This window comes from Zootoca vivipara, chromosome 15 (assembly GCF_965207765.1).
Source record: "Zootoca vivipara chromosome 15, rZooViv2.hap1.1, whole genome shotgun sequence".
Lineage (NCBI taxonomy): Eukaryota > Metazoa > Chordata > Lepidosauria > Squamata > Lacertidae > Zootoca > Zootoca vivipara.
In genome coordinates, this window is record NC_142598.1 from 33,795,077 (window position 1) to 33,808,899 (window position 13,823).

Consider the following 13,823-nt stretch of genomic DNA (forward strand, 5'->3'; position numbering starts at 1 on the left):
CCTGATGTTCAGGAGCCCCTTTACCTTTATATATAGATAACAGGTAAGATTAATTGCAGCATCATAACTCTAGTGTGCTTGCAGCCGCTCTGATACACACCTTTGGGAGCGACACATGAACAGGTGCCCTTCTGTTCTTTGCATCACTAGGGACACCTTTTTGCCCACACATGTGGAGCTTTTTCTGGCTTTAATAAGAATGAGGAAGCCCCCTGAGAGAATCCTCTGTGTGCACAATGGAGCCCCAGGGAGCTTTGAATTGCTTCAATTACAGCTTATCTTTTTGGTGGTGTGCCAAGAGGCAACTGCTGTTATTAAGGTACAGCTGTACCTTACCTTTAATCTGCAGTGAATATCTGCTAGATGTTAAATGCAGCCTAGCTCCAGCATAATATGGGGCAGAAGGGACCTAGCCTGCAGTATCTTGTAAAAAACAAAAAGACAGAACGCCCGTGTGTAGGAAGGGCGTTTTATGAAAGATTTCTGACTTGAGATGCTTGTGTTTGTCTAACTGTGGCTATGCTAATTAAAAAGTGTGGGCTGGAAAACCAGCTCTAGAAAACTGAATGCTTCATTTGTTTCTGGAGAACATGGAGATGCAGGAAAGAATAAACGGAGCAACTGCTGTACTGCCAGGTTGGAAGGAAGTAGGTCCTCGGGTGTGGAAGCAGTGCATAAAAACTACAAGCAGCTGAAAATGACGCTCTTCGCTCAGTATGAGAATCAGAACTTTGTGGTTGATTTTGGTAAATCACTGAAGCTTCAGATAATATGAAGGGCTGCCATTTTCTGTACTTTCTCCCTCTTATTTCTAGTTAAAAATAAGATTTTAAGCTTTTGCTTCATAACACTGGCCACACATACCGTGTTTCTCATATTATAAGACACCGTCCTATATTTATTTTTCCTCCAAAAAAAAACCACACTATGGCTTATTTTCAGGCGGTGTCTTATTTTTTTTCCCTCCTCCTCCTGCCGTGGCCGGCATTGCTGCTGTGCCTATCACTATGCCTTATTTTCGTGGTATGGCTTATATTCCTTGAAGGCCTAAAAATCCTGCTATGGCTTATTTTATGGCTACGTCTTATTTTCGGAGAAACAGGGTACCTACCTGAATCTTGTACCAAAAATGAGTTATTGTGATAATGAATTTTTTTTTGAGAGGGGCATCAAATTTTGTCCTTGCTCAGGGTACCACATTACTGCAGTCCACCCCAATTAGATCACTAATGAAGGAATGCTCAGCCTCCTCAAGGAAGTGTGTTCTACAGCTCAGTTGTTGGTATGGATGAGCTGCTGTCTACATATGCTTAAACTGCACCATGTGTACAAGCCCAACCAGCTGTTTGGATGAGATTCCTGCAGAAACGTCTTTACCTTGGCAGCATCAGGAATTTTAATTGATGACCTTTGGTTAGATACTTGAGAGCCTATCCTCAGAACAAGGGGTTTCTGGTGGCACTAATGAAGTCTCTTCTCCCTTGCAAGTGTACAGGGGCACAGGCGTTCTGTAGAGAAAATCTCCAGTTCTATGGTTGCCATAGCTAAATCTACTTGAGCCTTCCATTATTCTTTCTCCGTTTTATTATTATAACCTCTTCACTTCTCTCTCTCGCACAACAACAACAACAACAACAGAATAGGTTTTTCTCTTGTTTTGTGTAATAACAGAGTATCTTGCAAGGCCAGCGGTCAAATGTGATTGTCAATAAGGGCTTACCCACACTTGCGCTTTCCCCCAGAAAAACCTGCTCTTTAACATTGATTCAGAGAAATCTGCCCCAACCCCAGGTGGCATTCTGATTTCTCCAGGGTAAAGCAGCAGGACAAGCAGACATTAAGATGAGCCCTAAGTACCAATATGACAAATTGCAGTGGAATAAGACCCACAGTTAAGTGCTTTAAGCTATGCAGTACATGTGAACCTTTTATAAAAGGTGAGTATTTCCAAAATAAAAATAGTTCTTCAGCTAATAATAACAAATATCCCTTCTTTCTCTCTTTCTTTCTCTCTCTCAAGTCAATTGACCCAGGGCAGCAATTCACATGGGAACACTCTAACCTGGAAGTAAATAAACCAAAGAATAGATACGCAAATGTCATCGCTTATGACCATTCTCGAGTTCTCCAATCAGCAATAGAAGGTAAGGTGAAAATGGAATCCCGCAAACCTTCAGACGTTGTACATTAAAAGCAGTTCATCTTCCACAGTATCAAACTCGGCTAAAACTCAGAGCTTTGAAATCCTCATACTGATATTTTCTGACTATTCATTTTGGAGTGAAATAGTTCATTACTTAATATGCCATTAACATACATTGATGTAGTTCTTTTACCCAGTGTAAGGGTGACTCCCTACAGGGACTCCCTGCAGGGAGCCAGCCCCCATCATCCTGACGTCCACCTCGCCAAGCACAGGGAGCAGCAGTGGGTCTGTAGCAGCCAGGGGGGAGGGGAGAGACTCGGAGGGAGAGAGAAGCCAGCATGTGGAACGATGGGAAAGCTCAGGGGAGGAGAGATGTAGGCAAGGGCTCAAGGATGCTGGAGAGCCCTTCCACTGCCTTGAGCAGGAAGAGGTTGAGAGGACACCACTCCTTCCGGTGCAAGAGTTAAGGAGAGCACCGCAATGCAGGTCAAGGGGGAGGCGTTTTGGGTGCCCTGACTACTTTGCTGGCGTAGGAACAGATATACGCCATTGTCGGATTCTGATTTGGACTGAGAGGTCATGTTTTAAGCAGTCTCTGCACTATAAATACTTTGCACAATAAAAGTCTTTAAAGACCAACTGGACTCAAGCAAAGTTACTCTAGAGTAGCCACGACGACCCTCCGACACCCAGCAATAACAAAAACAGCTAAGGTGCAAATTTGTGGTGTGGGTGTCAGGGGTGTGTGTGTGTGTGTGTGTGTGTGCATGTGTGAGAAAAAGCAGGCACCTCGCGGAAGATTTTCTTCCCCTGCAGTGATAATGTGTGAACCAGAAAGAACAGTGTTTTGCTTTCTGATTTACCTCAGAGACGCTGGGTCTTTCTAAAAGCATTGCATAACAATATAAATTGAGCAAACGCCTTTTGCAAGTTACTAATAGATACCATCTGAATTGCAACTATTCGTGTTATATTATGGGACGTGGTTTGCTATAAACTGTTGCGGGGGTAGCGAGACGTATCTCTTGCTTTTGTAAAGTTTGCACACATTCATGAAAGGTCATTGGACTGATCCCTTACATTTCAGGTTGGGGATCTGGAAATACTACCTTGAAAGGCTGGCTTTGACCATGCTGGATAATCTGGATCATGGTTGACTTGGAAATAAATTGCTTTTTATACCCTTAGTTCCAGTAAAGGAAATCCAGAGATCATCTTTTGTGGTGCGTTCATAGATCTGCGGCAGAGCACATTGTTTTAAGCATGAGATTTGAGATCATATTCCCAATACTGTATTACTAGTTAAGGGATCTCAGGGAAGAGAGCTGGATGTAGAGCCACTATATACAGCCTTGGAAGACTGGATATAAAAATCAGTTGGGCAACTCTAGGTAGATCTACTGGGCAGCTCTTCAGAGAGACCTTGTTCACAGCTAGCTTAGCTTGCTCACGGGTGGCTTACTCTGGTTCATTAGCGAGGCCTTGTTCACACATAAGCAAGCATGTGGGTTCTCAGAATGAAAATCACATCTGCTTCACTCCTCCCCAGGTCTTCCTGCTGCCACAGTACCTGCAGATAAGCCCCAAAAAAGCCAAACCAAGAAAAAAACTTTGGCAAGACAACCCATGAGCCCATGTCCATGTAGTTCAGAAGCAGGAGGACTAGGGGTGAAAAGTATTATTATTATTATTATTATTATTATTATTATTATTATTATTATTTGTACCCCACCCATCTGACTAGGTTGCCCCAGCCACTCTGGGTGGTTTTTAGCATATACCAAAACATGGTAAACCTTAAAAACTTCCCTATACAGGGCTTCCTTCAGACGTCTTCTAAATGAAGTAATAATAACAATAACAAAATAATAATTTTATTCTTTATACCCAGCCACTCTGGGTGACTCCCAACAGAATATTAAAAACACGATAAAACATCAAACATTAAAAACTCCCCTAATGATGGCTGCCTTAAGATGTCTTCTAAAAGTCGGATAGTTGTTTATTTCCTTGATATCGGATGGGCATTCCACAGGGCGGGCGCCACTACCGAGACGGCCCTCTGCCTGGTTCCCTGTAACCTCGCTTCTCGCAGTGAGGGACCCACCAGAAGGTCCTTGGAGCTGGACCTCAGTCTCCAGGCTGAGCGATGGGGGTGGAGATGCTCCTTCAGGTATACTGGGCCGAGGCTGTTTAGGGCTTTCAAGGTCAGCACCAACACTTTGAATTGTTCTCGGAAACGCACTGGGAGCCAATGTAGGTCTTTCAGGACCGGTGTTATGTGGTCTTGGCAGCCACTCCCAGCCATGGTTTTTCTTTTCATTGCTTGTTCTTGGGTTAGTGTTGTGTGCGAACCAGGCCAACATGCAGGTAGAAGTTAACACTGTGTTTAAGTGTGTTGAAGTCATAGTGAAACAAAAAAGGACTTGAATGGATTTAGTGCACATGGAGTATCTGATTCTTGTGGTTTGGTAGTGTTGGTAACTATTTTTAAATGGTGACCTTCAATCACAGCTGAGTTTACAGAGGTCTTAATTGCTTTTATTTCGATGCCAAGCACGACTTACAATCCAAATTGTCTAGATGAGGCAGTCCTAATGATCAGAAAACACGACCATTTGGCGCATTAGAAATTGATCCATGGACGGATTCCTTCAAAGGCCACCCCACTATTAACTGCTCCCTCGGCTAAAAAAATGTTGCTTTTAGGCATAAGGAGATGTTTCTAACAGGAGGTCCTACACACGAGTAGGAGTCTGGCATGTTCTCTAACTCCTGGTCAGTCATTCGGGAGATTCAAGCTCTTTCTCCAGTGAAACATCACAGTGACTGATACTTTAGCGCAGGCATCCCCAAACTGCGGTCCTCTAGATGTTTTGGCCTACAACTCCCATGATCCCTAGCTAAGAGGACCAGTGGTCAGGGATGATGGGAATTGTAGTCCAAAACATCTGGAGGGCTGAAGTTTGGGGGTGCCTGCCTTAGAGGCATCAGCACACCTCAGGATCATCAGAGTATATGCAGTCAATGTACAGACTCAGTAGCACAGCATTTGGCTAAACAACATGTATTTTCACATAAACACTCAGAGCATCGTAACTCAGTTCCTTCCTCTTCAGCATCAGACAGCAAAGAGGAAGAACAGAAGGAGAAACATCCTACGTCATGGAAACACAGTCATACAAACATCCTGTCTCTGTCACTTTCCACAATGTGGAATGAAAACATACATCGTCATGTGATAAAAACAACCCCATGACTGTAGCATGGGGAAAGTTTCAACTACTGTAGTTTGGCTACTTGCACAGGAGCTCATAGCTCCTTCCTCATATATGACATGCTAAATTGTATGGCACTTAATCTTTTCTTAGATAAGCAGCATCTGATACCTAAAACAAGCAGTTGTGGGACGGAGCAATGGCTGTGTTTATAAATGTCTAATCAATTCTCCAGTGTGCTATGCAGAGCTAAGTGAACGCTTTCTGGAGGAAAACACAACCCCACTATTGAGCCTACATCTCTGCCTAATTTTTTGCAGCTGCATTTCGGAGGCTTTGATAGCAGACGGCTTTTTTTCACAAATATATTAGAAAATTTAAATGATTGCCTTGAAAAAAAATTTGCATGAAATAATCTGCTTACATTTGTTCCACCTGTAAGGTAATTTACATGATATTGACTGCATTTTAGCTGTGTCAGTTATGTTCCCTCATATCAAGCTTCCCAGCCCAAATGCCACTTCGCATGTATATTAATTTGAGATTTGGGTATCCAAAACGAAAGAAAAAAAAGAACCTCTTTTCTTGACAAAGTGTGTGGGCTTTGCGCTCTCAGTACCCTGAGAGAAGTGGATTGTTTCCTTATTAGGGGGACTCATGGCCATTGTTGAGCCTGTTCTGCTTTTCTTCATTGTTTTTGCTTCTGTGGAATAGAGATATAGGCCATACAAAGTGCATCCCATGCTAAAGCAATCAAAGTGCATCCCATGCTAAAGTGATATTTTAGGGAGCAGGCTAGCAGGCGGGGCCCATTTCTTACATCATAGGAGCCTACACAACAAAAAACACTGTAGGTTTTATTTTATTTGTTTCTTATCTTATATTTTGAAAATGTACATCCAGGTTTTTTCCTTTCAATTTTTTTGGGGCCCCCAAGAGAGTGGGGCCCTAAGCTATAGCTTGTTTAGCTTATACGTAAATCCGGCACTGTTTGCGACATTACATCCAGCTCAATACTTTGGCACTGGAAACATTCGTCTGCCTGGCCTCAAATGTTGAGCAACTAGGGATAAAATTGACACAATCCATTTGGTTATTTCTCAACCTTCTATCTGATTCTTTCTCCCAAAATGTTCAGAGTAGCATAGCCCATTTTATTTTCACAAGAAGAGTGTGTGACTAGCCCAAGTTCTCGTGGTGACGTCCTTGTGCAGAGATTTGAACTCAGGTCACCCTTTTTCAAATGTCTGACTACTTTGCCCTACACGCTTTCAACCACGTAACTCTGCCTGAATTGCTGTTGAGCCATATCCACTTTTATAAATTTAGCTGCTTTTCATTTTGCTCCCCTTTTAGAGTACAGCTTTTGCAAGAATGCTATTCAAAATATATCCGCCGTCTTGTATTTCTAAGAATTTTAAAACAGTGGGTTGTAATGCCATATTTAAGTGGAATGTCTTTCCCAAGCTTAGAGACTTTATTGCCAGGCTCTAAAGAAACAGTAAACATTCCAAATATGAAAATAAAAATGCTGCCTAGCATTACATTTATTTCACAGCTGCATTTGTTTTTTGGGTTACTATAGAAACTAGTGCTTTGATGTTGTTATGAGATTTAGGTTTTTGTGGTGTGTCTTTTTAAAGGAACTTAGCCAAATATATTGAACTCCAGAATGCATATTTCAGTGCATTTATTTTACCCTTCCAAGGATTTTCCTAAAAAAAAGTATCTCCGTAAAATGCTTCATTAAAAAGCATTGGGAATTAGCTGGCTCTGAATGAACCCAATTTTATTCTGCTCCAGTGTGATAGAGTGCAGGAGTAGCCAATGGGGTGCACTTCAGAAGTTGTTGGGCTTCCAACTCCCAACAGCCCCAGCCAGTGTGGCCAATGGGCAAGAATTATGGGAGTTGTAGTCCAATAGCACATGGAATGTATGAACTTGGCTACCCCTGATATGGTGCATAGGCTTAGGAGGCCTAGGGGGCCTCATCCAAACCTCCCTCTCACAGAATTGTTACAAGGTAAAAATGGGCAAATCCCATCAATGCCCCTCCTCCTCCTCCTCCTCCTCCTCCTCCTCCTCCTCCTCCTCTTTCTTCTTCTTCTTCTTCTTCTTCTTCTTCTTCTTCTTCTTCTTCTTCTTCTTCTTCTTCTTCTTCTTCTTCTTCTTCTTCTTCTTCTTCTTCCAGGAAAGACAGGATACAGATGTGATAATTTTGAGTTTGTAGGGTATGGAATGGTCCTATGAATTGCCTACTAACTGCCCACCTGTCCATTTCCTGTCCCCCACCCCAAATGAATCCAGTTTTCGTTTGCAAAATCCCTTGCAACTTCATACTCTTCTATTTCTAGTACTTAGTGATCCTTACACAACTCCCTGTGCATGCAAGTCTTCAAATGCCCTTGTTTTGTTATTTAAAGGGCTTGCCATTGGCACAGTTTTTCTACTGAGTTTTCACTTGCAGTTGGGTTTTCTGATATATGTGTGTGTGTATGCTTGCCATGGTGAGTTTAAATTTGACTAATCTCCTTACAAGCATATATCTTGTTGCAAGCTTATTTTATACACACAAAATAAATTATATCTGCTATAGTTCTCTTTACCACTTAGTGAACACAACTTCATTGTTTCCCACCAAAACTACATCTTCATTCCTTTTGTTCATTCGCCTGCTTTTCCGAAGGTTATTGTTTACAAGCACTATGAAGATTAATCCTATTACTTCAAACTCTCTTTTAAAATATTCTTTAATTGTGCATTTCTTAGAAGAGCATCTCCCAAGCAAAGGTTTATGGTTTAATTTGTCTTAAATAGGGAGATTGTGCAGTACTTAGCCTTTGTCAAGGCTTGAAACAATTTCACGATGCGATTTCAGTCTGCAAATAAAGTGTGAAGTCTAATTAAAGCTTTTTTAAGATGACAAGTTTCTTCACTGAATCAAAGGAAGAATGCTGAGGTCTGCATTACCAGCTCTGTTGCGTAGCTCTTGTTTCATTTACCTTTGTACATACAGAATGTTCAGCTTGTTCTAGTGCTTCTTTTGTACTGCTCATGAAAGCAGCCTTGTAGTAAATCAGAAATAACAGCAAGAGAGTTTCTTACACCCCCCAATCCCTTGCAAAGAACTGGTACGAAGAAATCATTCTGTTGCATTTTCGTTTTCAGTTGAGTGTGTCTCTGTCTGCATACAAAGACGGTATCTGGAGGATGGTTGGAGGGGCGTACACACTAGGGTGATGACTGTTTTACAACCTCATTTCCCTGTACAGTGGTACCTCTACTTACGAATTTAATGCGTTCCGAATGCACATTCGTAAGTCGAAAAAAAATTGTAAGTCGAATCCCATAGGAATGCATTGGGAGAAAAAATTCGTAAGTAGAAGCAACCCTATCTAAAAATTTGTAAGTAGAAAAAATCCTATCTAAACCACATCCAAGATGGCGGACGGAGCTCTGTTTGTAAGTAGAAACATTCGTAAGTAGAGGTACCACTGTATCATAATTTGATGAGCTTTCATTAAAGATTAGATAAAATCTAACTTTCAAAGAGATTTGATAAAAAAAGCTCACACACAAAATGATTTTTAAAAATTTATTTATCAGTTTTTTGCCCATTTTTGAAGTCACTGTAAGCAGATATAAAATTGAACCCAAGCTTTAGAGTCACATATATACAACATTATATAGGGTCATCAAACACACAAGGAAGCTTTTTTTAGCTGCAGTAAAAGTATAGATGCCGCTAGAGGACGATGTTTTGCTACCTCTCCTGTAGGTTCTTTTCTCAGCATGCCCGGCAGGGTCTGCTGGCTGAGTTTTGAGGTCCCCAAAAGGGGCTTTTACCTTGTGCAGGTGTGACATTTGTATACCCTATGTTGCTAAGAACATTCCCCATTGTGGAAGTGGTTTTGTGTCCAAATTTGATACTAAATATATATATAATTGTTAATACAATTTTATAAAATGGTAAAACGGCATACAAAAAAATTAAAAACGGTTTGTGTGTCACCTTTTTAAATATTTTAATGGAATATACCTCATTTTAGTCATTAATAGGCAAAAGTTCATCCATTTGTGCTACAGGAGATAATTTTTGAGGAAAAAAGAGAAAAAGTCATCACCCTAGTACACGCTGTGGGCTAAACCACTGAGCCTAGGGCTTGCTGATCAGAAGGTCGGCGGTTCAAATCCCTGTGACGGGGTGAGCTCCCGTTGCTTGGTCCCAGCTCCTGCCAACCTAGCAGTTCGAAAGCACATCAAAATGCAAGTAGATAAATAGGAACCGCTATAGCGGGAAGGTAAACGGTGTTTCCATGTGCTGCTCTGGTTTGCCAGAAGCGGCTTTGTCATGCTGGCCACATGACCTGGAAGCTATACGCCGGCTCCCTCAGCCAATAATGCGAGATGAGAGCGCAACCCCAGAGTCGGTCATGACTGGACCTAATGGTCAGGGTCCCTTTACCCCTTTGTTGTTGTTGTTGTTTAGTCGTGTCCGACTCTTCGTGACCCCATGGACCATAGCACGCCAGGCACTCCTGTCTTGCACTGCCTCCCGCAGTTTGGTCAAACTCATGTTCGTAGCTTCGAGAACACTGTCCAACCATCTCGTCCTCTGTCGTCCCCTTCTCCTAGTGCCTTCAATCTTTCCCAACATCAGGGTCTTTTCCAGGGAGTCTTCTCTTCTCATGATTTACCCCTTTACCTTTACCTAAATATTGTTGCACACAACCCCAATCTCTCAGTGCTGACTCTCCTCCTCCTCACCCACGTTCCAGCAGCTACTACAAGCTACCCAAGGGAGGAGGCCGGCGTCGGCGGCCATGGAGAGACATTGGGATGCTCCTTAACCGCCACATCTGTCACCACCACCACCTCTTGGGCCAAGCGCCGGCTCATCCTCCTCCCAGAGATGTCCGGGGGGGGCACTGGCAGGGGAAATAGGAACATTCCAGAATCAAATCAGAAGCCGGGATGGCTTTTGTAATTCCAGGATTGTCCTGGAAAACTGGGGCACTTGGAGGGCATGGGAATGAGATACTAAGTCGAAGAAAGTATATGGTAGAGGGCCTTCTTGGTAGTGGCACCTGCCCTCTGGAACTCCCTCTCATTAGATCTCAAGGAAATAAACAAATATCTGACTTTTAGAAGACACCTGAAGACTGCCCTGTATAGGGAAGTTTTAATGTGTGATGTTTACTGTGTTTGATCTTTTTATTTGCTGCAAGCTGCCCAAAGTGGCTGGGGCAACCAAGTCAGATGGGTGGCATAATAATAATAATAATAATAATAATAATAATAATAATAATAATAATAAATTTTCAAACAGCCCCAAGAGTTTAAGCAGTAAGAGCACACACTGACTGTTTAGGGATCTCTGAGAGGGAGAAGATGTCACACCCAGGCATTTCTTCTCTACATACCTGTACATCTAGGCTCTGGGAGTTGCTAGAGTTTTCTGTCTCTTTCACAGGGATGTACATAAAGGCAGAACCCCTAGGGAAATTAATCTGTGTCCGCCTGAAGCCAGTTGGTAGCAAATGTGTGTATTTGTTGTGCAGTTAAACACCTCCCCGAGAACAAAGGCCTAATATTCTTTGGATTTCATTCCATGATCAAGAAAAGAATGATATGATGTTTGAATGGTTCCTGAAAATGGCGTTCTGTTATGCTACTAGATGTTTATTCTTTAAATTATGTCACAGACAAATCTGGGACATTGTTCATTGGCACACACTCTGTGCACAAGATGCTGAGCAAAACTCAAGGTCTGGTTTCACTAATGCTGTAAATAGAGACTTATTTGGTGTGAACCCGAGAGCAAATTTGGCCCATTGTCCCTTTTCTGACCCGTGCTTTTAAAAAAAAAAGCTGGCTGCTGAAATGACTGACATCTCTGACTGTTCTACGCAAATTTAAATAATGATGGCAGTTGTTGCTGTGCTTGTGGGTAAAAACGCCTCAAGCTATGGAGCTAACAAAGATTTGCAGAATTTCAATAAATTGCCTGAACTCTTTGATTGTTTTTGTACTATTAGTTGTGACACAGTATTGCCAGGGGCTTTTCCCTCCCACCCCCAAGCATGGGAAGAGGGACCCTAAGAAGCAATCCCACATTTATATTTATTCTTAAGCAGCCGTCATGTCATTTCTCTCTGTTTGCCTGCTATTGCCAGAGTACATTGCAGAGGTTTTAAATGACAAGGGTGTTTTCCATGAGTACCTCTCCCATCCCCAAGAACATAGATTATAAATGTAGTAGTCTTTGTTTGTGATGCAGAAGTGTATGTGTGTGTTGTTAAAATGCACACATACTAAGCTTCAGCAAGATTGCTTCATCATGATCATGTAGCCTGAAAGCATTCCAATATGATGGTAGCTGACTGGACAAGCCATCATTCATGCACCATCTCTACTAATGCTAGGTTCACACTAGCAACAATCTACACAGGCTCCATAAGAACAGCTACACTAGAAGTCAGTCTCCGACGGAGGCCAACAGTAGGTCCAGCACCGAGGGCCTTCTGGCGGTTCCCTCATTGCGAGAAGTGAGATTACAGGGAACCAGACAGAGGGCCTTCTCAGTAGTGGCACCCGCCCTGTGGAATGCCCTCCCATCAGACGTCAAGGAAATAAACAACTATCTGGCTTTTAGAAGACATCTTAAGGCAGCCCTGTTTGTTTTATCGTGTTTTTAATAATCTGCTGTGAGCTGCCATGTGGGTCATGGATGAAAAGACAGGGCGTGGAAAGGGAAGGAGCTAAAGCAAAGAATTGCTCCACCGACAGGGGCAAAATACCTGATGAAACCATCCACTGACCAAGGTGTAGTTACTTAATAGAATTATCAAATTGTAGAGTAGGAAGGGACCACGAGGATCATCTAGTCCATGCATCCCCAAACTGCAGCCCTCCAGATGTTTTGGCCTACAACTCCCATGATCCCTAGCTAACAGGACCAGTGGTCGGGGAAGATGGGAATTATAGTCCAAAACATCTGAGGAGCTGAAGTTTGGGGATGCCTGATCTAGTCCAACCCCCTGTCAGTATGCCCTGTTCAGCCCACGTCTTAAGCGTGTGCATGGGCTAGGGGACTGGAGCACCTTCCCCGACCTTCCGATCACAGGAACATAGACACAGCATTCCCGGAGAACAGGTCCTGGTGCAGTGGACTCACACCTGCTCATTGTGAGCACCCAACTCAGCAGAGTAAAAAACAGAAGCATAGCTGTGGAGGTTTTGAAGCATACCTAATTGATTTCTAACTGTCACTACAAATCACTACAAACATACATGAGAAGAGCCGTCTCATGCAGCCATCTTATCTCTACACAAATAAGAGTGAGAAACTTTATGTAGCAGAGACGGAAGAACCAAAGAGCAGCTTCTGCCCCCTCCTTTCTCATAACATGAAAGCGAAACAAAAGATCAGGCAATCTTTGCAATGGGAGGGGTGAAAATGCCAACACTCCCTGCAGTGCATGAATATTTGGTCCAAACCCACGACCCTGAGATTAAGAGTCTCATGCTCTACCAACCAAGCGATCTCTTTGGAAATCAAAGATTTGGAAACCCTCAGATTACCGTTGGATCAGGGAAATCCTAGCTCTTTGTGTGTGGAGGTCCCCAAAACCACCCCTCAAATAACTCACACCATAGACAGAATTTTTGTTTAATGGTTTTTTGCATGAATTTGGCCACAACTTTTATTGAATACAAATCAAACCAGTGAGTGGTTGCGTAGGCATTGGTTCTCCAACTGTCAACTAAGGACAGAAGGAAATAAACTCGCCTTGTCAACAAGGGGAAACCCTACAGGGAGAGACAGAGAGTCGGGTCCAATAGGCTCTCCCCTCTCCCCTCAGGCTCCCAGGGGCCCATGTGTGTTGCTGGTCCCCTACCGGGGATATGGACACTGCATAAAGCCCCTGTATTCCTGACCAGAATTTCCCCTAACTCAGGCATTAACACAAGGGGCCAACGAAGTCAACAGACCCCATATACAACCAGTAACCAATGCCTAACCGCCAACCTTACAAGTTGTGACTTACTTGCTATGCAGTAGGCAAAAACCAGATGGCACGAGCCAATCAGCCAAATGGAAAAATTCCTACCAGGCCCCTGAATACAGGCGACCCCTTGAGAGGCACAGCAATGTCAACACAGAGGCCTAAAAAACAGCGGAGGGAGGGTGGGGGTCCGAAACGCAGCCAAAGAGAAAGAGAAACCTCTTTCCTTTGCTTTTAAACCCAGGGAGCTGACCCACAAAATCGTAACATCAGAATTTGCCCAGGAACAGAGGAGTGACCACTCATGTCCCCACCTTTGGACTCAGGAGTGGTTTGTTTAGCCCCCACCGCAAATCGTGCTCACCATGATGGTGAACCCGCATTGCAGTGGAAGTCTTCTGGTTATGCAGAATTAATGAGAGCACAAGCAACTTTGAATCTGCCCGTGAT

The 13,823-nt window shown here is 43.0% G+C and overlaps 1 protein-coding gene across 5 annotated transcripts in view; it reads left to right on the forward strand.

Annotated features, from left to right (window-relative positions):
• PTPRD (protein tyrosine phosphatase receptor type D) overlaps positions 1 to 13,823 on the forward strand; it is a 370,596-nt gene that overhangs the window by 294,068 nt on the left and 62,705 nt on the right. For all 5 annotated transcript variants that reach the window (XM_088659060.1, XM_060268731.2, XM_035140525.3 and 2 more), the window contains one exon: positions 2,021 to 2,144. In XM_088659060.1, coding sequence (XP_088515186.1) covers positions 2,021 to 2,144 — 124 coding nt within the window. The remainder of the gene's footprint in view (positions 1 to 2,020; positions 2,145 to 13,823) is intronic.